General features: G+C 46.6%; 1 protein-coding gene across 4 annotated transcripts in view; it reads right to left on the minus strand.

Annotated features, from left to right (window-relative positions):
- cip2a (cellular inhibitor of PP2A) overlaps positions 1–10217 on the minus strand; it is a 68403-nt gene extending 58186 nt beyond the window's left edge. The window contains exons 1-5 of one of the 4 annotated variants that reach the window (XM_072513634.1): positions 10089–10217; positions 8400–8503; positions 2997–3144; positions 1471–1580; positions 561–655 (exon numbers count right to left, since the gene is read on the minus strand). In XM_072513634.1, the coding sequence (XP_072369735.1) occupies positions 561–655; positions 1471–1580; positions 2997–3144; positions 8400–8501 (455 nt within the window). In that variant the 5' untranslated portion in view covers positions 8502–8503; positions 10089–10217. The other 3 variants (XM_072513638.1, XM_072513636.1, XM_072513635.1) reach the window with 3 other exon arrangements.
- Between the last annotated feature and the right edge of the window lie 16291 nt (positions 10218–26508).

The following is a 26508-nucleotide window of genomic DNA, read 5'->3' on the forward strand; positions in this document are numbered from 1 at the left end:
TGGTTTAATAGCATAAGTTCATAAGAAATCGGAGCAGAATTAGGCCATTCGGCCCATCGAGCAGGAAACGCTGAGGACGACAAGATGGAACAAGTGCACCACAAGGTTTTCAACAGCTTTGACCAAACTAATCTTTGTGCTTCAGGTAGAATAGGGATCAGATTGGAGGAACTTAAAACAGAATTTGTCAGCCTCTAACGATGTGTCGACAATATATTTAAAGGTGTTGAAGAGAAAGATTCAGTCAGAGGTAGGATTGAGAAAGGATGACAGTGATTGGTTTTGAAAAGGTTGAAAACAATGATGTGATAGGGAGAGGTAATTGGGCTAAGAAGAGGGATGTTGGACAGATGGCAATTTGCTTGATGAGGCAAAAGAGACTGAGGAATCATGTGATAAGTATCATGGGGCCAGTAATGTGGAAGCCTTTGGAAATGGTCTGCAATAATAAGAGGACAGTGAGAACTTCAATACAATGACAATATTAAAGCTGCACCATCATACACACACAAGTTGTTCTAATCAGATTGTTAATAATAATAAAGTTGTCACAAACTTACATATGTTTCATCAGAAAAGCAATCAGCACATCAATATTTGCACTACAATTAAAAACCCTGGTGTTGTAAGTCATTTTCTGTAGAAGCTGCAAGCTCTGTTGAAAAATAAATGATTAAGTAATTTACAAAAATTCAAAACTGCAATTAATACATATATTATAAATACATATAAATCTCTGGTTATCAAATTTTGATAAATTATTTTCAAGAGCAAGAAATACACAGCCATGGCACAGTGCGTTAGCAAATCCTTAATTATATTTACCTGAAACTTATTTTCAGTGAGTTTTTGATAGCTAATAAATAAGTGTCGTTACAAACAAAATAACACTTGTTAAAGAGGTTAGAAAAAAAGAAAAGTGGAAAATAAAACTCTCTACTCTACACTACTTTGACAAAACAAATTGTTATGTTCACAGAATGCCTACAGTGCAGAATGAAGCCATTCGGCCCATCGAGCCTGCTCCAACCCTCTGAAAGAGCACTCCACCCAATAACCCCAACCTACACATCCCTGGACACTTAGGGGCAATTTATCATGGCCAATCCACCTAACCTGCACATCTTTGGACTGTGGGAGGAAACTGGAGCACCTGGAGGAAACCCACAGATACAAGGAGAAAGTGCTAACTTCACACAGACAGGCACCCAAGACTGGAATTGAACCAGGGTCCCTGGAACTACAAGGCAGCAGTGCTGACCACTGTGCCACCGAGTGTGATGTCCTAGTTAATCTTTAAATACCATAGAAAGGCAGTTAACAAGATGATTCTGGTTTGATGTGAGTAGTTATTTTAAAAACACTCCTCCGAATTTCTAACAATTTAACATTTATTGTCTTATTCCATCCTTGAATCTTCGCTTCTGCACCCCATGCCAAAGGTACTTGCCAATTATACTAGATTCATACCTGCAGTACAACCTGCTCATTAGGAGTTGTACTGTAATGTTGAACCACTGCTGCAAGTGCACCAACGAGGTTGTATGTGTGCAAAGTCTCTCTGCTTTCACTGTCTGATGCTGGAATAGAAACATAAAATAAAATATTTTAAAACTGGTACTGATGTCAGGTGCAATAATGTGAAATAATTCCATGTAAAAATGTCAATATCTGCAAGTATAAACACAATACAATGGCAGTGTGGTTCATTAAACTACCGACACACTTTATAAGAAAGTGGTTTCCCTCACAGGGTGCCCTGATTTCGATATTCTTCATAAGGAGACACCAAGGTGAGGTCAGATACTTCCTCACATGAAGTGAATCACCATGGTTTGTCCTCACACACTTCTCAATTACTGGTAATAGAATCATGGAAGTTTGAAAATGGGCTGGCTGTTACACTATCAGTCTAGGTTGCAAAAACCAGAAAACTAAAAAAGAATCAAAGGATTTAAAACATCCTTTAAAACAATACATGTAATGAATCTTAAATGACCAAATTATATTTAATACACAAATTACAATGAATAGCTTTATTAGATTTTGTTAATTCGGAAGTAAAAGTCTCATCTGATATTTTTACAATGACTTGTGATAAACTGAAAGTCACAAAAATAGCTTTATCCTCGGAAGTTTAAAACATGCAAAACATCAGGGAAGGATAAGTTTTAATCCAAGTCCCTTACCCCAGAAAAACACTGAAGAGAATGCTTATGTCTTTCTACATTTATTGCTTTGGATTGTTTAGCATTCCCCAATTTAGATCATTCGCAAATCCTGATTTCAAAAGTATCTCATCCTGATATGAAAATAGTTCCAAATAATGCACTCATCTAAGCACACCACAACCTTTTAATTGCAATAAACTGTCCTGCATCTCCCCAGGATTCTTATATATTAGGAAAGCAGTAGAATATCAGATTATATTTCCTTGCAAAAAAATTCTCATACAGCTTTCTGTGCTTCACTCAAGTTATTTTATACTAATTACTCTCAGTCTGACTTCAAATTTTTGATAATTACTGTCCCCTTTTTTTGAACTCTATACCCTTCAGATTTCAAATTCCCAGCTAATGATTTACGTCTATTCAATTAGGCCATCCTTTTCCTTCACATTCTACTAATGTGGTCATCCGGACTATGGGTTATCACATCACTCTGTCCCATCTGTATTTAATCCAAGTATTCCAAAAGAATTGATTTAATTTATAGAATTTTTAAAAAATTTGGGCCGAAAGTACACATTTCCATGAAAAGGTACAGGCAATTTAAAAAGTAAGTTTTTGGCGAAGTTTGAAAATATTGAGTACACTCGGTTTCTCTCTCTTTACCTTTTATAGATACATATATATGCATGTTTGTATTCAAACTTTTAACAATCTAGAAGCGAAAACAAATTTTATTACAGTATGAAGTGAAAATAAAAATGATAAATAATGTAAATCCATAATTGAACTACAGCATTCAATTTATTCTAGCAAAATGAATCATACCTAGCTGTGTTAGTAATCCAATAATCTTTAGAGTCAATGTCACTTTTATGTTAGGGTCACCAACAAGTTCCACAAGGCTATTCAGACATTCACTTGGTAAACTTTGATTTGTTGTAAATATCATTACGGCTTTTGTCCCACAAATTACCTAGAAAGATAAAAGAATATTTCAAAATTTGATTCCTTGGATATTTCTAGACTATGAATAACAATTGTGACAAGGACAGTATGCCAAACATAATCCTTGTCTCTTTCAATCTGCTTGTTCAGAAGTTTCTAAATCAGTTGTCATTTTAGCTAATATTGCCCATTATTCTATGATTACAAATTATAGGAGTTTAAACCGTAAATTGAACAAGAACAGGATTTGGCCATCCTTAAGATTGGAAATCTGCAGTGAACATTTGAAGAATACAGTATATCCAATAATGCATCAATAACTTCAAAAAACCATTGTTAAACTCATGATCATTCTGGATTTTTACTATCAGTATTAGTACATTAGAGTTGGAAGATATTATTTTATAAAAGGGACACTCAAGCCATGTAGGAGGCAACATCAGGGCCATTAACAGAATGATAAGAGTCAAATTGCATTTGCATCAAAAGGTACTCTGGAAAAATTTTGATGTTTGACTCTATTATTCTGTGAAAGCCATAGATAGTGGTCTCTACTTCATATAATTTTTTTACCTATGTATCTTAATTTTATCCTTTACCAGATTTTAAGCTAAGAAAGAATGCAAAGCAATGCTGTGCAATATGTGCCAATTACAGCCTGACAACTAGGCTCCCCTCAGTTCAAATGGCTGGAGGAGGGACTATTCCCATTGGCAATGGGAGTGTGGCCTCGAATATGGGCAAGATCCTGGTCTCTCTAGGCCAGAACTTAAAATTCCAGTTGGGAACCTTGAGCGTCTGAAATCATGTCAAAGGGAAAGGTTGAGGAGTTCCCAGAAGTTCCTTGTTCGAAAGGTCAAACGGAAATTACAATCAGGACCGAACATTAGTTACTTTGAAGTTTTTTTTGTAGGCCTAAAACCTCCTCCTAAAGGAATTATGAATATCTGTACTTGGAATTTCTCAGATGAGGGCTTGGGCCAGGGTGGCTGTCGCTGCATCTTTGGAAGCATCTGCAACCTGACCTAACTAAATAAATTACTCTGGTCACGGTCAAGGGTTAAAATCTGCAGGCTCCAGGAAATTTCCAAGCCTTGATATTTAGCATTGGGTAGGGGCTACACTAACGCTCCTTGGCATAGCTAGATGGGGCACTGTTGGAGGCTGCTAAGACTTTTCATTGGGATAGAACAGTAGTTCCCAACCTGCGGTCCATGGACCATGGGTACTGCAGGTGGTCTGTGTATCCGTTGGAGAAGAAAATGGTCTGTGGGGAAAAAAATGTCCGTGGAGAAAAAATAACAAGTACTCACAGTCTCATATGTAGCATACTAATCCTGGTTAAATTATTTTCACAATTATTTTCAATATTATATTAACCCCTGAAATTAGATTGTGTGGCCAGAGGCAGACTTCCAATGAAAAACACAGCGCGGCAGCGCAAGGCCACAGCCAATGTGAGAGCCCCATACAGAGAGGTGACTATTGTGGTGGAAACATCAGAGTCTTGGTAACTCTAAATTTGCTGATAGGGAATAAGCCTATCAGAAAGTCATTTTTCTTGGGTTGTTCTTTTGGCATTCTGTATATTTATATTTTTGTTGAAAAGCTTTAAATAATATATATTTTTTAAACTATCACGTCATCTCAATTTCACCCTTTGGCCACTTACGTTTAGAATGTTCACATTTTAGAATCGAAAACCGATACCTCATTTCTAAAGTATTTGATTATTAATCTTCATGAGTTCTACGAGTTGTAATTTTGGTTGGATTGCATATTGCTTTAGCTGAAACAACGTGTTTGTTTTACTTTGATTTTCAGTACCATTGTACAAAATTTCATGGCACACTTGGACTTTTTTCACAGCACACTGATTGAAAACCAGTGCCTTAAAATCCTTTGTTCGTGATTCTGAGTCTTGCAGATGATTCTAACGGAAAAAGGCTTACAATATCTTGACCATTGCAGCTCGTGAGAATATCCTATGCTCCTGGATTTGTGAAAAATATCTTTCAATTCAAAACTGGCAAAGGCTAATTATGGATTGCATCCCAATGGAATTCCTGATCCACTCTAAGAAGGATCCATATCTTAAATTCTTAGGCTCCACATTGGCGGACTTACTCCTATTGGGTTTGCCATGAGCTATTTCATTTTGTTAGTCTTGCCATCGCAATAGGCATGCATCCTGAACTGTTCGTCCTTTCCCCCACTTAATGATAATATGTTGTTGAAATTGATTTGTTTTATAAACTAGAGGCGCCGGTACCTTAAGAGTACTGTTCTGAATTTTATCCTGTCTTGCTTGTTTCTATGTTTGCTGTAATTCTTCAGTTTTATACCTGTTTTGCACCAATTGTTTTTGTTACTTTGTTGCGTTTATTGTAAAAAATATAAATAACCTAAAAAAAAACTCCTGCTACATAAGACCACTATCTGCTAGTATAATGATTGCTTCAGGCATGGTAGCAGTGTTTATATTCCAGGTGTTAATCAGCCTATAAATCCTTCCACTGCTTCACACCAATATCCATGGGAAAACTGAAGATGAGAAAACAACATATTCCCTGGATCAGATATTCCCGACTCAGATTCTTTTTTGTTAAATTAATTTATGAGTTGTAGATGTCACTGGCTAGGTCAGCATTTATTGCCTATCCCTAAGTACCCTTGAGAATGTGATGGTGAGTCTTGGTAACTCGGTAACTTCTTGAACCACTGTGGTAACTGTGGTGTAGGTACACAAAGTGCTGCCAGGGATGGAGTTTCAGGATTTTGACCCAGTGACAGTGAAGGAACAGTGATATATTTCCAAGTCAGGATGGTGCGTGTCTTGGAGGGGAACTTGCAGGTGGTGGTGTTCACGTGTCTACTGCCTTTGCCCTTCTAGTTGGTAGCAATCGTGGGGTTAGAAGGTGCTGCCTCAAGAGCCTTCCTACAGTCTAAAGTGTAGATGGTACACACTGCTGCTGTTGTTAGTTGGTGGTGGAGGGAGTGAAGGATTGTGCATGAGGTGCCAATCAATCGGGCTAATTTTTCCTAGATGTTGCCAAGCTTCTCGAGTGTTGTTGGAGCTGCACTCATCTGGGCAAGTGAAGGCTATTCCATCAAACCCCTGACTTGTGCCTTGTAGATGGCTGGCAGGCTTTGGGGAGTCAGGAGACAAGATATTTGTTGCAGGATTCCTAGCCTCTGACCTGCTCTTGTAGCCACATGATTTATATGGCTAGTCCAGTTTCTGGTCAATGGCACAATCCAGAGGTGAGGTGAGAATCACTTGTTGATATTGGGGGAATTCAATGATGGGAATACCATTGCATGTCAAGGGCAATGGTTAGATTCTCTCTTGTTGGAGATGGTCAGTGCCTGGCACTTGTGTAGCACTAATGTTAATTTGCCATTTGTCAGCCCAAGCCTGAATATTATCCAGGTCTATCTGCATTTGGATACAGACTTCTACAGTATCACGAATGGTGCTGAACATTGATTGCACAATCAGCGAATATCTTCAATTCTCAACATATGATGGAAGGAAGATCATTGATGAAGCAGCTGAAGATGGTTAGACATAGGACACTACCCGGAGGAACTCCTGCAGTGATGTCCTGGAACCAAGATGATTGACCTCTAACCACCACAACCATCATCTTTTGTGACTAATATGATTTGAACCAGCAGAGGGCTTTCCTTGGATTTCCATTGACTTCACATTTTGTTAGGGCTTCTTGATGCCATATTCAGTTGATGTCAAGGGAAATCATTCTCACATCACCTCTAGATTTCAGCTCCTTCTTCCATATTTGAACCAAGGCTGAAATGAGGTCAGGCAGAACCCAAACAGAGTGTCAGTGAGCAGGTTATTGCAAAACAAGTGCCGCTTGACAGCGCTGCTGATGACCCCTTCCATCATTTTATTGATTATCAAGAGTAGGTTGATGGGTTGGAAATGGCTGGGTTGGGCTTATCCTGCTTTTTGTGTACAAGACATACCTGGGCAATTTTCCACATTGCTGGGCAATACCAGTGTTGTAGATGCACTGCACACACAAATATAAGTTTTTAACCAGAATTAAGCTTTTGACATTGGTCTTCATTTTCTTCAAAAGCAGCCAAATAAAATTTTGTTTGAGTCCAAGGAATTATTTCATATTTCTTCAATATTTTATTTAAAATCTAATATTGGATTCTTAACGTTGGAAAGTTTAATTCAAGAAAAAAAGTGAACAATTTTTTCAAAAATTGCACAATGTTCTCAAAATGCTAACTGGCAATTCGTTGAATCTTACAGCACAGGAGGCTTTTCATTGTGCATGTTCTTTGAAAGAACAGTCTAATAAATTCAACTTCCTTTTGGCAGCGTACAATTTGCAATTACAATAAGTGAACTAAATGCTTTTTTAAAAAAAACATTAGCCCAGCTGAGCATGGAAATCATGGAGGAAATTCCTTCACCACATCTTCCAAAAATAATGTGTGTGCTTGTATAAAAGTCAGCTTTGTGAGGCCAAATGTTTAGGTAAAAAGGATAGATTTTACTTAAGCACATGTAATATTTTTGTGGTGTTGAAATAGTTTTGTGCCAGGGCTGGCAGAGCAGTGGCATTTTGACATGGCATCTCCTGCTTCCTAAGACTCTCTCCCGCTGACCACTTCCCGGCCCAACTCTCCCACCTTTCACTTCCCTGTCTAACTCTCCGGCTTGCAGCTCCTTTCGCTCACTTCCTCCTTCTCGTCACTCCTCTTCTGAGCCCTCGTTTACAGTAATACAGGAAAAAAAGCGGCAAGCAGATGAGATTTGGTGAGAGGGAGAGAGTCGATCTATGACAGCAATAGCGAGCATATGAGAAGTAGAAAGGGTTACTACTTTTTTGATCAAATGTCAGGGGTCAACTTTTATGCAAGGTCAACTATTCACCCAGAGTCTATGGATTGTTCCAATATAAAATGCTGACATGCTTAAACAAGGGTTTCCTTATTACAAAGACTGACATAGGACAAATCCATTAAAATGATAACATAAAATGCTACGGTTAAAACCATGGAGAGAACTTTTATGTCAATCAGAGAAAAAAGGGAGAAAGGTGGGAATGAGGAAGGGAGCACAGCAACAATGGAGAGAAATCAAAATAATCAAATGAAACAGTCTTTCAATGTCAAAAGCATTCTATAGCCAATTAATTGTTTTTGTAGTGTAATCACGGACATATATAGAAACATTCCACACTTGTACAGAGTATTAATACATTAACTTTTCTTCCACACAATAAGTTCTGTACTTACATCCAATTGCCTTTGCACTTGCAAAACATTACTTTCAGTTTTCGCATTTTTATATTGGGTGATTGCCAGCAACAGAGATTTCATGGAAGAAGTTGGATCCATTTCTAGGTAACAAAAAAAGGGAAATTAACAGATTGATAGATCTCACAATTTTAGCACATTACTATCAAAAAAAACAATAATAACATTGGGCCATAACTTTCTTGGAGTGACAATCAGCGTTGGACTGCCACTCCCTAGACTTTCCTGCACTAAATTTCTTCAATGCCCATCTCGCCTGACCTTTCTGACCGAGGTCAAGTAAGATTAAGGCAGTGCAGGGGGTCCCTGGGTCCAGCGGTGGATTCCAAAATAAATGCAGCGAAGGAGGGCATGCTCCCTTTTTTACGGCATTAAATGCCATAAAGCCCCGTTGAGCGTAATAGAATCACAGAACAGAAGAGGCCATTCAGCCCATCAAGTCTGCACCAACACATGAAAAACACCTGACCTACCTATCTAATCCCACTTACTTGGCCCATAGCCCTGAATGTTACGATGTGCCAAGTGCTCATCTAGGCACTTTTTAAAGGATGCGAGGCAAACCGTCTCTACCATTCTCCCAGGCAGTGCATTCCAGAATGTCACCACCTTTTGGGTAAAAATATTTTTCCTCATATCCCTCCTGCCCTTCACCTTGAATATGTGTCCCCTGATAACTGACCTTTAACTAAGGGGAACAGCTTCTTCCTAGCCAGCCTGTCCACACCTCCTCCAGCGAAAACAACCCAAGCCTATTCAGCCTCTCTTCAAATCTTAAATGTTCCATCCCAGGCAACATCAGTGAATCTCTGCACCCCCGTCCAGTGCAATCACATCCTTCCTAACTGCACGCATTACTCCGGTTATGGCCTCAACAAAGTTCTATACAACTCCAACATGACTTCCTGCTTTTGTAATCTATGCAATGATTGATAAAGGCAAGCGACCCATGTCTTTTTCATGGGTGGCACAGTGGTTACGCCGAAATGTGGCGACTGGGGGCTTTTTACAGTAACTTCATTGCAGTGTTAATGTAGGCCTACTTTGTGACAATAAAGATTCTTATTATCACCCTATTAACCTGCCCTTCTGCCTTCAGAGATCTGTGGACAAACAAGCCCAAGGTCCCTTTGTTCCTCGGAATAGGCTGGGGAGAAAGAAGTGTCCAAGGTAAGCGGGGGAGCTTGGAAAGGGGGTGGGGGTGAAGTGGGCTGTGCAGTCAGTGAAGCTGGGAGAGGTTATGTTGCACCCCCCTCCCCGGAAGAGGTTATATTGCATCTCTCTCCCCCCCCCCCCCCCCCCGGCGTTTAGCGACAACGCCAGCTCGCGCGCGCTCAGTTTAAATCGCCGGCATTTACCACAGCGGCGCGGGGGGGAGATTGGAACAAGCCAGCTTCCCTCACAGTACTAATCCAAGGACAAAAGTGCTGCAGATAGTGACCTTATTATGTTTATAATCTAACCAATTCCCTTGAGCTTTTAAGCAAGAAAATTGCAAAGTACAGCGTGTGTTTTCAAACTCATCTCCCATCACACCCCCTCTCCAACACAGTTTACAACATCCCAACAGTTTAACTGGCCAGGCAGCGGTTGGGCCGGTTGTGTGATCGGAACTGCGCCGCGCATTACAACAACTGCTCCGCTGCAGAGTGCCGGTGGATTACTGACCTGAGTATGTTTTCTCTTTTTCTCAAATACCTGTACGCCGCGTCAATAAAGTTCCCCAAAGATGAATCGGTTCCTCCGCTTCCCTTCCAGTTTTTTTTTGCCAGCTTGCGGTTCCGCGCATGCGCGGCAGTTCGTCTCGCTGGGCGGGCCGGCGTTCTGACGTCACTGTGAGGACGCCCCACCCCCCTGGGACTCCCTGACAGGTCATAGTATCATAGAAGTTACAGTGCAGAAGGAGGCCATTTGGCCCATCGAGTCTGCACCGGCTCTTGGACAGAGCACCTGACTTTTTAAAAAATATTTTTCATTCTTTTTCACATTTTTTCCCAAATTTACACCCAACACTAAACAATAATCAGTAACGGATGTAATGTCAATCCCCATATCAATAACAACTATCCCATCCTCCCACCAAACCCCAGACATTAGCCCGTATGTTAACATAAACAAATGACAGAAAGGAATCACCCATAATCGCCATTAACACCTATAGTCCCTCTCCCCCCAATCCTCTCAGCGCCCCCCCCCTAATGTTCGATGTGATCCAATTCTCGAACGTGCATAATGAATAACGACCATGAATTGTAGAACCCCTCCATCCTCCCCCTCAGTTCAAATTTGACCTTTTCAAGCGTCAAGAATTCCAGCAGGTCCCCCTGTCACGCCAGGGCACGGGGTGGAGAGGTTGATCTCCACCCTAACAGGATCCACCTTTGGGCGATCAACGAGGCGAAGGCTACAACATCTGCCTCCGCGCTCGTTTCCAACCCCGGCTGATCCGACACCCCGAATATGGCCTCTCGAGGGCCCGGGTCCAGTTTCACGTGCACCACTTTAGAGATTACCCTAAAAACCTCCTTCCAGTAATCCTCCAGCTTTGGACAGGACCAAAACATATGAACGTGGTTTGCGGGGTCCCCCCACCGCAATGTTCACACACATCTTCTACCCCCTCAAAGAGCCAGCTCATCCTCGCCCTTGTGAGGTGTGCACTATATACCACTTTCAGCTGTATCAGCCCCAAACTCGCACACGAGGTGGAGGCGTTCACCCTCCGGAGCACCTCCGACAGAACCCCTCCTCCATATCCTCTCCCAACTCTTCCTCCCACTTTGCCTTGATCCCTTCTAGCGGCACCTTCTCCTCCTCCAATAGCCCTGCAAACCACCAATACTACCCTCTTCTCCAGTCCCCCTGTCGTCAGCACCTCCTCCAGCAACGTGGAAGCCGGCTCTACTGGGAAGCTCTGTATCTCCTTTCTGGTCAACAACAACTTATTTATAAAGCACCTTTCAATGTAATGAAACGTCCCAAGGAGATTCACAGGGCTATTATAAGACAAATTATGACACCAAACCACATAAGTCCGACATTCTGAATTCTCCCTCTCTGTACCCAAACAGGTGCCGGAATGTGGTGACTAGGGGATTTTCACAGTAACTTCATTGCAGTGTTAATGTAAGCCTACTTGTGACAATAAAGATTATTCTTATTATCTTCCCAAAATGGAAGAAAGTCCCCGAGTGAGTGCGTTTAGCCCCGTGCTTCCCAGCACTTTCAGTGCCGAGAAACACATGGCTATTCAACGGGACTTGTGTTGAATAAGGGGTCTGAACGGGTAATGCGTGGCCAAGGCCGCACATTGCCCTGCTTTTTATACAATGGGGAGCTCCCATGAAGAGATTGAGACGTCATTTCTAAATGGCATCCGGATCTCTGAGGCACCCAAACGAATCCCCTAACTCCCCGCCCCCCCCCAAACACTAATATTTTAGAGAAAGTGTTTTAAATACGTTTTAAGTGTGACTTTAAAGGATAGGCACAAAAAAGCTTCCTGGTGAGTTTAAATCAAATTAAATAAATGTTTATTTACGCAACACCTGAAATGTAAATACAATGAAAACACTTCATCAAACATAAATACACACATATACAAAAAAAGGTGAGTTCCGTAGATGAAACATACACTTGGGTTATTAACAGGCACGGTAGCACAGTGGTTAGCACTATCGATTCACAGTGCCAGGGGTCCGGGTTCGATTCCCGGCTTGGGTCACTGTCTGTGCGGACTCTGCAAGTTCACCCTGTGTCTGCACGGGTTTCCTTCGGGTGCTCCGCTTTCCTCCCACAATCTAAAGATATGCGGGTTAGGTGGGTTACGGGGATAGGGTGGAGGTGTGGGCTTAGGTGCTCTTTACCTAGGTGTAGGTAAAGAGCACCTCAGTAGACTCGATTGGCCGAATGGCCTCCTTCTGCATTGTAAATTCTATGATCTACAAGATGGGAAACATTGCCGTCTTGATGAGTTCCTTCTCTAGGTTCTCTGAGGTAAAATGGAGATTGAAAGTCTGGGTTTTCACACAAAGTTGTGGCTAAACTTATAAAGAAATGGGAAATACTCTTGCAAGTTAGAAGCAAGTGGAAGAGTTAGCCCCTCTCTCCCTGCCTGAATTGATTGGTTGTCCGGCAGGATTCTATACTTCTTGCTGTATGGTGGTTCCCCTTTGTGCCGTTTGTCCCAGACTGCCCTCCCCTGACTGGTCCTTGAAATAATAAGATGTGTGTTATCTGAAGTCAATTTTAATTACACATGATCAATATTTTTATCTACATATATGAAACCATGTTAGAAGCCATTGCCAAACAATGGAGGAGGAATGGTTCCATTCACACCTACATGCGATAATCTGGTTTCTTTATACTTCTCTTTGCTACGTTTTGAGTATGCAGACACTAAGTCTGGATGACCATTGATTTGAGTGTCTATAAATTCTCAGAAAATAGGAGCAATGAATTCCATAAATGGTCTCCCATATTGAATGTTTATTTTTCAAAAGAGGATCCTTTTCCCACAGGCATTTATATTTGAATGACTTTCCAGAACCATGCGTTAGTCCTTGTATGAGCAGAAATTACAAAAAAACTTGACATCCCGCCCCCCACTACCCTCCTGCTAAATATATGCCTTTGCTACATCCAGACTCAACTGGGTGGAATCTTACCATTTTTTTTACAGTGTCAATTCCGTTGACAAAATGGGGAAAATCTCAAGCAACAAATCATGGAATTCAACAGGTCACCTCAACCTCAGCTGTGAATCCTGGGCTATACCTAGACATACTGGGAGAGTGAGAAACAATAGCCACCTAGTGAGACACTTAAAGAAAATACACCATTGTAATAAATAGCTGGCATTAAAATCACTTTGATCACCGAAAAAGAACCTCCATGCTATCAAGTCATGGCGGCAAGCTCCGCAAAACCCTGCGCAAACTCAGCACTTCCTCACGGTGCAGTGTGAGAATGGCAGTGTAATGTCTCCCCCACCTCCAACTCTGATGCAGGAATGCTGCATCGCTCTTGGTGCAGGCCCCCCCCCCTTTCCCCCCCCCCCCCCCCCCCCAGCCCCAACCCCATTTATGGAAGGTCCCCCACCCTCACACCAACGCTCAGTCTTCTCATGCGTGCCAAAATCCTCTAGTTATGAGGATGCCAACAGCTGAAAACAAGAATCTGGCCACCTCGTTATAAGGTGGGGAAAGACACCAGGACCCCTAACCTCAGAAGAGGCAGTAGCAGCTCAGATGTGTTATTCTGCCTCTATGGGCCCCTAGATCACCCCCTGTTCAGTGGCAGGTCACGTTCCGTTCTGTCATGCAGGACATTTCACAGAGGTTAAAATGAGCATTGCTCTGTCCTCACTGCAAGTCTTCATCATTCTCCTGTAGCATCCGGTCAGTCGCTTTTAACACCCTGCCCATGAATAGCTTGGCCATGTCAATGACCACACGCAGACCCCTTAGTAGTGAGACACCATGTTGGGAAGGGTCTTCACATTTTCGTGCTGGTCCTCACCAAACTGAGAGTCCGTAGCCCTGTGCCCTATGCAGGCCCCAACCATCGGCCAAAGTACTACCTTCCTCCTACTCCGCGGTTGCCCATCACTGCCCTCCGCTTCATGCGAGAAGATGTGATGCTCCTCCACCTCCTCCTGGTCCAACTGCTCCCCTCACTGCTGTGCCAGGTTTCACAGAGTGCAGCAGACCACTATGATGTGGGACACCCTTTGGGCGCTGTATTGGAGGGCTCTCCTCTACCAGTCCAGGCACTGGAACCCTGCCTTGAGCAGTTCACACATTGATGCATGAGTCTCATTGTAGCGAGTCTCAACGGGTGTTTATGGGCTTCTCACTGGCATCAGCTGCCACTTCCTGACTGGATACCCTTCATCCATGAGGAGCCATTCCTCCAGCCACTGCTCTCCCTGAAAAACAGCTGGGTTCTGCGAGTGCGCCAAGATATAACTATAATGTACAATCCTGGGAAACAGGCATACACCTGTATGTTGGGCATCGCATGGTCACAGACGAGATAGATATTGATAAATATAGATATCAAAAATGAGGAACACAGAGGCACGTGGATGCAGCTGATGACACCCTGCACCTGTAGCATGCCTGCTACGTGGGCAAAGCCCATGGCACAGGGGTCCTGGATCGCTTGGTCCCGGCCCAAGTTGATGTACATGTGGGCCCTCACAAATAGCACATCTGTGAGCACCCTTATATACTTGTATGCTGATGACTGGGAAATGCCGTGCAGCCCTGAAACAACCCGCTGTCGTAGATGTTCAGAGCGGCAGTAGCTTTCAGGGCCACAGGTACTGGGTGACCTCCCAGTCCATGTGTGCCAACTCTTGCATCTATAACAAACCTCTTGTAAACTCTTGTGTGATCCTGATTTCCTTTTAATGCCTGTACTACTAGGTGTTTTTAAAACTACAGACTTTTGGTTTTGAAATGAAAGCCCCCTGCTGCAAACTGCTAATTGGACTGGCCCAAAGAGAGTTCCCTCCGTGCAGTGTGCTCTGTGGCAGAGCTCGTGTTGCCATTTTGATGGACTTGGCTAGCAGCCAATCTCTTCTGGGATTTCGGGACATACTCTAATCTCGATTCTGATTAGTGGAGCGCCCCAGAGGTTTCTGGGATGAAGAAGCACGGCTCCATTTTAATGCAGTACTCCTTACACCTTAGGAAGAACAGGTTTTTTTCAGCTGAGGCTGGCGATGTTTGAAACAGTCGGGCTTGTGAAGGTTAACTCCTGATTTAAATGCTGCAGCGTTCTCTATCCAGCCAGGCCTGTGCAAGTTTAAACCTCTGATCAAAAGACTGCAAGCATTCGCCAGCCAGATCTGTGAAAGCCTAACCTTTGTTTGGAAGGCTGGGGATGGCACAGTGCTGATAGCTCTCCCCTCAGATCTCTAGAGGTCTAGAAGATTGGCCTTTTACTTTCTCTTCACTACAACTAATCTTGATCTGCGGAAAGAGCAGACAAGCGTTCCAGAGGCAGAGTGGATGGAAAACCTCATGCAGGGGATTCTAAGATTGTCTCAGTGAGACTGATAGTCAAGCTGGTGCTGATCAGGCAAGTGACAGTGACTCTCCAGAAGAATTCCTGCAACCCGTGAGGTCTAGTTGAAGTAGATCCTAAAAGATCCAAACCGACCAATGGTTTCAAGTTTGCCAACTACAAAGACTACAGCCTCAGCAGCAAAAAGTCCTTAATCTGCAGATACCTGAACTCACTCCCCCTCGGCAGCTCTACCCTCACCCTTAGCTCCTCCAGACTGGCGAACCCTTCCTCCAAATACAGATCCCTCACCTTGACCAGCTCCTCCCTCCACCTCCAATATACACTATCCATCCCCCCTGGCTCAAACCCATGATTCTCGCACAGCGGCGTTAGCACCGACATTCTTTCACCCTAAAATGCCTTCTCAACTGATTCCATATCTTCACCGTGGACTGCACCACCAGGCACCCTGAATACCTACTTGGAACCATTGGCAACGCTGCTGTCACCATAGCCCTCAAACTAGACCCCTTACAAAATTCCTCCTCTGTCCTAACCCACTCTACCCCTTCTCCTTCCCACCACCGCCGCAACTTGTCCACGTTCGCCGTCCAATAATAATGAAGCACGTTCGGCAACGCCAACCCCCCTTGCTGCCTCTGTAGCAGGGTCCTCCCCACCCTCGGCACCTTCCCCGCCCATGCAAAGTCAGAAATGATCGTGTCCACTTTCTGAAAAAAGGCCTTTTGTATAAAGATCGGAAGAGCTTGAAAGATAAACAAGAAGCTCTGCAGAATATTCATTTTTAACCGCTTGGACCCTCCCCGCCAACGTTAAGTGCAATGTATCCCACCTCTTAAGTTCCTCCCTAGCCTCCTCCGCCAGCTTTGTTAAGTTCCACTTATGGAGCCTTGTCCATTCCCTCACTACCTGAATCCCCATTTACCTAAGCCTATCCCTCGCTACCGTAAAAGGTATCCCCCCCTAAATTAGCCGGCTGTGCCAGCTCATTCACCGGAAATGCCTCACTTTTCCCTACATTCAGCTTGTACCCCAAGAACCCTCCAAACCTCCCTAGCAGGCCCTTAATCCTTCCCATACTCCAACGGATCCGAAACATAGAGTAAGAGGTCATCGAGATGGAGCAACACCCAATGCTCCCTCTGTCCCCTCATAAACCCTCCCACTCTACCGACCCCCTGAGAGCCATCGCCAATGGGTCAATGGCCAGTACAAACAGCAGCGGCGACAGAGGCCACTCCTGCCTCGTACCCCGGTGTAAGTCCAAGCTTTGCGAGCTCAAAGCATTCGTCCTCACCTTCATCCTCACCTTCGTCCTTGCTGCCACATACAGCAACCGCACCCATGCAACAAGTCTCAGCCCAAACCCAAACCTACCCAAAACCTCGAACAAGTACCGCCACTCCACCCGATCAAATGCCTTCTCCGCGTCCATGGGCACCACCACCTCCAGTACCAGAGCCCTCAATGGATTCATCACCACATTCAACAGCTGTCTTATATTACTCGCGAGCTGCCTGCCCTTCACGAAGCCTGTTTGATCTTCTGCCACCACCCCCGGGACACACTCCTCCATCATCCCTGCCAACAACTTAGTCAATATTTTCACACCCGTGTTCAATAGTGATATGGGTCTATACAAACCCACATTCCACCGAGTCCTTCCCCTTTTTCAGGATTAGTGTGATTACTGCCTGCGTCATCTTCTTCGGCAACTCCCCCTTCTCCAGTGCTTCATTAAACGCCCCCAACAGATGTGGTGCCAGGTCCGGCGCAAATTCCTTATAAAAGTCCGCTGGGTACCCATCCGGCAAAGGGGCCTTCCTCGACTTCATACCCCTGATATTATCTAGCACCTCCCTCAGCCCCAGGGGCTCCTCCAAAGCTTGCCTCTTTGCTTCCTCCACCTGGGGAAATTCCAGCTTGTCCAGAAACCGCCCCATGTCCCCCTCCTCTCCTCCCGGGTCTGCCTCATAAAGTCCCTGGTAGTACCCCCTAAATGCCTCATTTATCTTCCCCGGCTCTGACACCACATCCCAAGCCTCAGTCCGTATCTTCAATATTTCCCTGGACGCAGCCTGCCTCCGCAGCTGGTGCGCCCTCCCTGTTGCCAGCCTGTCTAACTGTCCCTGCAACTTTTTCCTCCTCGCCAATCCCTCCATGGTGGACACCCTCGAATATTCCCTGTCCACCTCCACTATCTTGGGCTTGCGAAATCCAACCAATTGTCCTGGCTTGAGACAATTCAGACCTCTTTAACCTGTGATTTTCCCTCTCTCCGGTTGCATTGTTTGGACCTGTAAAGACTTAATTAACTGCAAAGATTCGCATTCAAAGTATCATCTTGCATCATTGGTTTTGTCTATATGTGCTGTGTTTGTGTAACCTACCTCTTCACTCACCTGATGAAGGAGCTACACTCCGAAAGCTAGTGATTCCAAATAAATCTGTTGGACTTTAACCTGGTGTTGTAAGACTTCTTAGTGTGCCCACCCCAGTCCAACGGCGGTATCTCCACATCAATGTAACAATTGTTATCGACTGCCAAGCTCCCTGGCCCAGAAGGTGAACAATTAGTAGTGTAGTCACATTTTTTCAGGTATGAACTGTTGTTGGAGATTTTAATAATGCCCTTTAAAAGTAATTCTTACTTTTGTCTCTTCTTTCTCTCCTTTAATCCAATCTTTGTTTCCTTTCCGATAACTGATTTGACTTTAAATTCACTCATTTTCTTCACCTTCCTTCTCAGTCCTTCCTTTCTTCCTCTCTTCTCAATTCTTTTCTCAAATCTCATTGATTAAGGAGATACAATGATGGTCCCATAATTCACTACGGTTGCACATATAAAGTTGCTTCCATCAGTCCCTTTTTAAATCAAATGACAGGACAAAAACCTTTTTATCTGATAGATGCATGGAAAGGTCTAACAGGGCACACTGGGTGCCTGCCTGCTAAAACAAAATTGAAAATATTAATAAAGTAGAAGCCCAAATAGTGAATGTTGTCAAATGAAAGTAAAATGCTTCACTGAGGTGTAATTTGGAAAGAAAGCAGAGTAAGCATTTCTGGTAAATGGAAAAACAAATCTCAGACCATTTTTGAACTATAATTGATCTTGAATAATTGAGTGAAATCTATTGTATTGGATGGTCTGAACCAAAAGAAAGCATTTCAAATTGACGAAAAGCTGTGAAACTTGCTAATATTTAAAGATCTGCCTTCCCGCAAGTGAAAACCACAGTTTGGGTAGTTTCAAGTTGACTCAGTTTTTCTTTTAAATCTTTCTGCAGACGCCATAGTGGTATTGTCACTGTCAGTATTCCAACGATCAGGGATAATGCTCTGGACCCAAGCTCAAATCCCACAGTGGCAGATCCTCAATTAAAAGTCCCCAAAGCCACTTTCAATCACCCTAAAAACCCATCTGATTCACGAATGCTGATGCCCTTTAGGGAAAGAATCCTTACCTGGCCTGGCCTACGAATGACTCCAGACCCAAAGCACCCAGACCCACTCTTAAATTCCCTCTAAAATGGCCTAGCAAGCCATTCAGTTCAAGGGCATTTAGGGATGGGCAATAAATGCTGGCCCAGCCAGCAACATCTACCTAGATGAGTAAAATAATTAAAAACCTGCTGATATGCAACAACACCCAAATTGATTATTGGATTAATTCTCAGGGATGTCTGTTATTGTTGGCTGAGTTAGAGTTTGTTCTCGTAAACTGGATGACAGAACAGATACGCAACAAAATGATAGTTGATGTTTGAAGAGAGAGAGAAATTTATAGCAGAAACTCGCCCTATTGAAAGTGCAATGTTGTCTAGTGTGTTGGGTGCTCTGCTACACAGACGAACCAACACGGTTGCGGAAGGTACAACTCAGTTTTATTACTAACAATTATTTACATTTGTAAACTGGTTGCTGTGGTTCGTTCATTACCCTCTAACCTGTGGACCCAGCCCTAACACGATCTTGGAGAGGCACTCAGCACATGGTGAATGTCTGAGTGGCTTGCTGTGAGCTCTGTGCCCTGAGCTGTGTCCTGCTGGAATGAATCGGAAGTGTCGTGTTCCCCGTTTTATAGTGTGTCTGCTCTTGCTTGTGATTGGCTGTGATGTTGCATGTGTATTGATTGGTCCGTTGATCTGTCCATCAGCGTGTATGTGTGTTTGCACCACGATGTTTATCTGAATATCATGACATCCCCCTTTTTTACAAGAATATGTGCCTATGTGGTAATAAATATAGATGTGTACTGAGTGCAGCTGAATGTGTGTGTGTGCAATATCTACAACATGTACATGAGGCTAAACTATATACATAGGAAGGTATCAGGTGCAACATAGCAACGAGGTTGTACCATCAACAAAACAAGTGTAAACATCAAGCATCAAAACAAACTCCTGTAACGACAAAAGAGAAACTTATTAACATAGTGGCATAAAGCTTTTAGTGAGTCCAATCTTCAAACAGGCTCATAAGTCTAGCCTAGTAGGTAGGCGACGAATTCGGGTTGACCACCTCAAGGGTGGGTCAGGAACCACCGGCTGAGGAATGGGCCTGGCCACATGCAGCAGAGGAATGGGCATGGTGGCAGGAAGCTCCACGAATTCGACATCAGGGGCAACAGGAGGGTGTGGCACCGGCGTATGATCACGTAGCGAGCGCGGAAGCAGGCGAAGAGCCCGGCGATTGCGCCGGCGAATGGAGCCATCAGGCATGCGAACCAGGAACGAGCGGGGAGCCACGCGTCGGAGAACTTCGGCAGTTGCCGACCAGCCACCCTCTGGTAGGTGGATGCGGACATTGTCTCCAGGCGCCAAGGCAGGAAAATCAGTTGCCCAAGTGTCGTGTGCCACCTTCTGCTGTCGCATCCTTTGCAGTACTGGAATGTGGTAGAGTGTAGGGACAAGAATGGATTGCACAGTGGTCCTGAGGGCGCGACCCATCAACAGCTGGGCTGGTGAGAGGCCAGTGGCTAATGGGGCTGAGCGATAGGCCAGCAGGGCTAAGCAGAAATCCGATCCGGCATCAGCAGCCTTGCAGAGGAGCTGCTTGACAATATGAACGCCCTTTTCCGCCTTGCCATTTGATTAGGGATGCAGAGGGCTGGACGTCACGTGTGTGAAGCCATACGAAGCAGCAAAAGATGACCATTCTTGGCTTGTTAAACAGGGCCCATTGTCCGACATGACTAATCGGAATGCCATGTCAAGCGAAGGTGTCTTTGCATGCCCTTATGACAGTGGACGATGTTAAATCGTGCAGGCGTATGACCTCTGGATAATTTGAAAAGTAATCTATGATGATTACGTAGGCCCTGCCAAGCGCATGAAAGAGGTCCACACCCACCTTCGCCCAGGGGACGTCACCAACTCATGGGGCTGAAGCGTCTCGGGGGGTTGCGCCGGCTGAAACCTTTGGCAGGTGGGGCAGTTGAGCACCATGTTGGCAATGTCATCGCTGATGCCCGGCCAGTATACCGCCTCTCGGGCCCTCCGACTGCACTTCTCAACCCTGAGATGGCCTTCGTGCAGTTGGTCGAGGACCAGCTTGTGCATGCTGTGTGGGATCACAATCCGGTCCAGCTTTAGGAGGACACCGTCCACGACGGCCAAGTCGTCACGGACATTGTAGAATTGTGGGCACTGTCCTTTTAGCCACCCTCCCGTCATGTGGCGCATCACACGATGTAGAAGGGGGTCAGCCGCAGTCTCCCGGCGAATACAGGCCAGACTTGAATCGTCAGCTGGCAGATTGGCCGATGTGAAGGCCACCTGCGCTTCGACTTGACAGACGAACCCCTCCGAATCGGGCAGTGTGCTTACTGCTCTGGATAGGGCATGCGCAATGATGAGGTCCTTACCCGGGGTGTAGACCAGTTGGAAGTCGTACCTCCGGAGCTTGAGTAGGATGCGCTGGAGGCGAGGGGTCATCTCGTTCAGGTCTTTATGTATGATGCTGACCAGGGGACGATGGTCGGTTTCCACGGTAAACTGGGGGAGACCATACACGTAATCGTGGAACTTATCTATTCCGGTCAACAAACCCAGGCACTCCTTCTCAATCTGCACATAGCGCTGTTCTGTGGGGGTCATGGCCTGCGAGGCATAGGCGACCGGGGCCCATGATGCAGTGTCGTCCCGTTGCAGGAGTACCGCCCCAATGCCGGACTGGCTGGCATCAGTCGAGATCGTCGTATCCCGAGAGGTGTCGAAGAACGCCAATACCGGGGCTGTGGTGAGCTTAATCTTGAGCTCCTCCCATTCTTTCTGGTGTGCGGGCAGCCACTGGAACTCCGTGGACTTCTTAACTAGGTGGCGAAGAGCCGTTGTGTGGGAGGCAAGGTTGGGAATGAACTTCCCCAGGAAGTTGACCATGCCTACAAAGCATAGCACTGCTTTCTTGTCTGCCGGCTGCGGCATGGCTGTAATGGCGCTCACTTTGTCTGCATCCGGACGCACTCCCGACCGGGATATATGGTCCCCCAGAAACTTTAGCTCAGTTTGGCCAAAGGAGCACTTTGCTCGGTTGAGGCGCAGGCCGAAGACACGCTGGAGACGACTGATGTGCTCCTGTGGTGTGGTGGACCAGATGATGACGTCGTCAACATAGACGCGCACCCCTTCGATGCCCTCCATCATCTGTTCCATGATTCTGTGGAATACCTCGGATGCCGAGATGATGCCAAACGGCATTCTGTTATAGCAGAACCTGCCGAAAGGAGTGTTGAAGGTGCACAGCTTTCAGCTGGACTGATCCAGTTGGATCTGCCAAAAACCCTTCGAGGCATCAAGCTTTGTGAAAATTTTAGCCCGGGCCATTTCGCTCATGATCTCCTCCCGTTTGGGTATGGGGTTGTGTTCCATCATGATGTTGTTGTTCAGGTCTTTTGGTCGATGCAGATCCGGAGTTCGCCAGAGGGCTTTTTAACGCACACCATGGAGCTGACCCATGGCGTGGGCTCCGTGACCCGGGATAGCACCCCTTGGTCCTGGAGATCCTGCAGCTGCTACTTGAGTCGGTCTTTGAGTGGGGCTGAGACTCTACGAGGTGCGTGAATGACCGGGTTGGCATCCGGTTTGAGCCGTATTCTGTAGGTATAGGGCAGTGTGCCCATGCCTTCGAATGCCTCCTGATTGTGGGCGAGGAGCGAGTGGATCTGTGCCCTAAATTCAGCATCCGGGAAGACTGACGTGCCTTCTGGAGACAGAGCGTGTACCCGCTGAACGAGGTGGAGAACCTTGCACGCCTGTGCGCCTAGCAGGGAGTCCTTTGATGAACCAACAATCTCGAAGGACAGTGTGGCCTTATACACATTGTGCGTCACCTGGAGCTGGCAGGATCCCATGGCCGGGCTAACGTTTCCGTTATAGTCGACCATCTTACAACGGGATGGCCGAATTGGTGGTCTGACCTTCAAGGCGTAGAAGGCTGATCATGCTATCAGGTTGGCGGAGGAACCAGTGTCCAGACGGAATGTGATTGTTGATCGGTTGACCGTTAGGGTGGCACACCATTCATCACCCAGATTGACACTGTTCACTGGCATTGGCTGGTGGGTCCTGCTTGGAGACATCCGGTTCCTGTCGATGACCGCAACGCGGAAGGCTTCCCGGTCGTCCGTATCGCCGGTCTGTATATCGTCCGGGTATGATTCGGAGTATGGAGGCTGAATGGTCCGCACGTCCCTGCGAGGCTGTCGGAATTGGGGAGCGTTGGCAGGTTGAGCTGCTCGACAGCAGGCAGCGTAGTGGCCCATCTTGCCACAGCGGAGGCATTGTCGGTTTAAATGTGCGGATCTACAGTTGCCGCACGTCGTGGCGTCATGGCGTCCGTTGCGCCATTGCGCATGCGCAGTTCGGTCCTGCGTAGAGCGCGCCTGCGCGTCACGTCCCTCTGCGTCAACGTCTCTTTTGGTGAGTACAAGGGCGGGAGGCCGCGTAAAGCGCGCAAAATGGCCGCCCTTGTCCGGGCTGCGGGCCGGGAGGAACTCGATGGACTGGACCCGCTCGGCCTCGTAGGACCCCTGCCCTGCCGATTCGGCCGCGTAGGACCCCTGCCGTGCCGATTCGGCCGCTTGGAATTGGGAGTAGCGGCTGGTCGCGTTTTCATGGAGGACGCAGGCTTCGATGGCGGTGGCTAGGGTGAGACTTTTTATCTTGAGCTGCTGGCGTAGGGTGCCCGAGGTGACCCCAAAAACGATCTGGTCCCGAATCATGGAATCGGAGGTGGCCTCGTAACCGCAGGACTGCGCAAGGATACGGAGATGTGTAAGGAAAGATTGAAAAGGCTCATCCTTACCCTGCAGGCGCTGCTGGAAGAGATACCTCTCATTTACCTCGACGCTGAACTGTTGCTCGAGTTTGAGAAGGACCGTCTTGTACTTCGTCTTGTCCTCACCTTCCGCGAACACCAGGGAGTTGTAGATGTGGATGGCGTGTTGCCCTGCCGTGGAGAGGAGGAGGGCGATTTTCCTGGTGTCCGAAGCATTCTCCCTTTCTGTGGCTTGTAGGAAGAACTGGAAGCGCTGTTTGAACAGCTTCCAGTTAGCGCCGAGGTTTCCAGCGATTTGGAGCGGCTGCGGTGGGCTGATAGTTTCCATGGCGCAGGATGGCGGATTCCTGAGGATGCATAGGTAGGTCTCACAGGTACTGGGTTCCAATCCTGGTACTATGTCGTGTTGGGTGCTCTGCTGCACAGACGAACCAACACGGTTGCGGAAGGTACAACTCAGTTTTATTACTAACAATTATTTACATTTGTAAACTGGTTGCTGTGGTTCGTTCATTACCATCTAACCTGTGGACCCAGCCCTAACACTATCTTGGAGAGGCACTCAGCACATGGTGTACGTCTGAGTGGCTTGCTGTGAGCTCTGTCCCCTGAGCTGTCTCCTGCTGGAATGAATCGGAAGTGTCGTGTTCCCTATTTTATAGTGTGTCTGCTCTTGCTTGTGATTGGCTGTGATGTTGCGTGTGTATTGATTGGTCCGTTGATCTGTCCATCAGTGTGTATGTGTGTTTGCACCATGATGTTTATCTGACTATCATGACACCTGGTAAAGCAGCAACATTGTTAATGTGGTACCCTCAATAACGACGCTTAGAGTGTAAACAGTAAATAAGTCTTTAATAAACTAAGAACTAGGCTAGAGCCGAGACGTGTGCTAACTGCTGCACTGCCCACAAGGCGGCCCCTTATATACGGCTCACAGATGGGCAGAGCCGGAGGCAGAGTTCTCCAGGGTTCCAAGCCCGGTCTTAAAGGGGACATCACCTTACATGATGACAAGGGTACAGTGTTACAGTAATCGTTCATCACATTCACCCCCTGTTTAAAAAAGAGTCCGGCGGGGGTGAAGTGGCATCATAGGTCCATCCGTCTCGGTGGCCAGATCGTCCTCATCATCCTCCTCAATTCGGGCGGTGGTGCGGCGGACACGGACGTCCTGGTTGAGGGTACATCCGGGAGCACGGCGGTCGAGCTTCGGTCCGGGTCAGGGCAGGGGAACAGGGCGCAGGGAGAATAGGCGGGGCCGGGGGTAGCGGTGCCGGCGCCGGCGGGGTGTGTAAAGGGGGGGCGCTAGGAGGGGCGCCCGGTAGGTGCTCACCAATGGGGGGTGGGGCCAGGAGGGGGTGTGTTGTAGGGGATGCCGGGTCCTGCACGGGGGCGGCGTGGGAAGGGGCGTCTGTAGTGGGGGATCCAGTGGGTGCCTGATCCCGGAGGGAAACCGTATCTTGCCTGCCGTTGGGGTACTCAACGTAGGCGTAACTGGGGTTGGCGTGGAGTAATCGGACCTTTTCGACCAGGGGGTCCGTTTTATGGCTCCTAGCGTGCCTCCGGAGAAGAACAGGTCCCGGAGCCGTCAGCCAAGGTGGAAGCGAGACCTGGGGAAGACAAACAATCGGTTGTGCGGGGTCTCATTCGTGGCCGTGCAGAGGAGCGACCTAATGGAGTGTAGGGCATCGGGCAGGACCTCCTGCCAGCGGGTAGTTGGGAGACTTCTCGACCGTAGGGCCAGAAGGACAGCCTTCCACACTGTCGCGTTCTCCCTCTCCACTTGCCCGTTTCCCTGCGGGTTATAACATGTCGTTCTGCTCGAGGCGATGCCTTTGCTGAGCAGATACCGACGCAGTTCATCGCTCATGAATGATGTACCCCGGTCGCTGTGGATATAAGCGGGGAAACCAAACAGAGTGAAGATGCTTTGCAGTGCCTTAATCACGGTGGCGGAGATCATGTCGGGGCAGGGAATGGCGAATGGGAAACGGGAGAACTCATCGATAACGGTGAGGAAATAGGCATTACGATTGGTGGAGGGGCGATGCGAGGAAGCGGGCATCAAGCTGCGTGAATCGGTTTATGGTCTGGCTATAAGCCACGACCATCCGTTTCTTATCCCCGGACCGGACAACCACCACTTGTGCTCTCCAAGGGTTGATGCTAGCCTCGATGACCCCCTCGCGCAGTAAACGCTGGACCTCTGACTTGATAAAAGTCATATCTTGGGCACTGTACCGCCGGCTCCTGGTGGCGACGGGCTTACAGTCGGGAGTGAGGTTCGCGAATAGCGAGGGGGGTGCGACTTTCAGTGTCGCAAGGCAGCATACCATGAGGAGGGGCAAGGGTCCGCCGAACTTCAGTGTCAGGCTTCGGTGGCTGCACTGGAAATCCAGTCCGAGCAGGAGGGGGGCACAGAGGTGGGGAAGGATATAAAATTTGAAACGTGTGTACTTGGCGCCCTGGATCGAGAGATCCGCAATACCGTACCCCTTGATTTGTACTGAGTGGGACCTGGATGCGAGGGCTATGGTTTGGGACGCGGGATGGATGCGCAGGGAGCAGCGCCTCACCGTTTCAGGATGGATAAAGCTCTCCGTGCTCCCTGAGTCGAAGAGGCATGCAGTGTTGCGCCCATTGACCTGGACCTGCATCATAGAGTTCTGCAGGTGTTTTGGCCGAGTTTGGTCGAGGGTGATCGCACCCACTCGCGGGTAGTCCGAGTCCTCAGCCGAGTCAGACTCGTAAAATGGCCGCCGCC

Source organism: Scyliorhinus torazame, chromosome 8 (genome assembly GCF_047496885.1).
Source record: "Scyliorhinus torazame isolate Kashiwa2021f chromosome 8, sScyTor2.1, whole genome shotgun sequence".
NCBI lineage: Eukaryota > Metazoa > Chordata > Chondrichthyes > Carcharhiniformes > Scyliorhinidae > Scyliorhinus > Scyliorhinus torazame.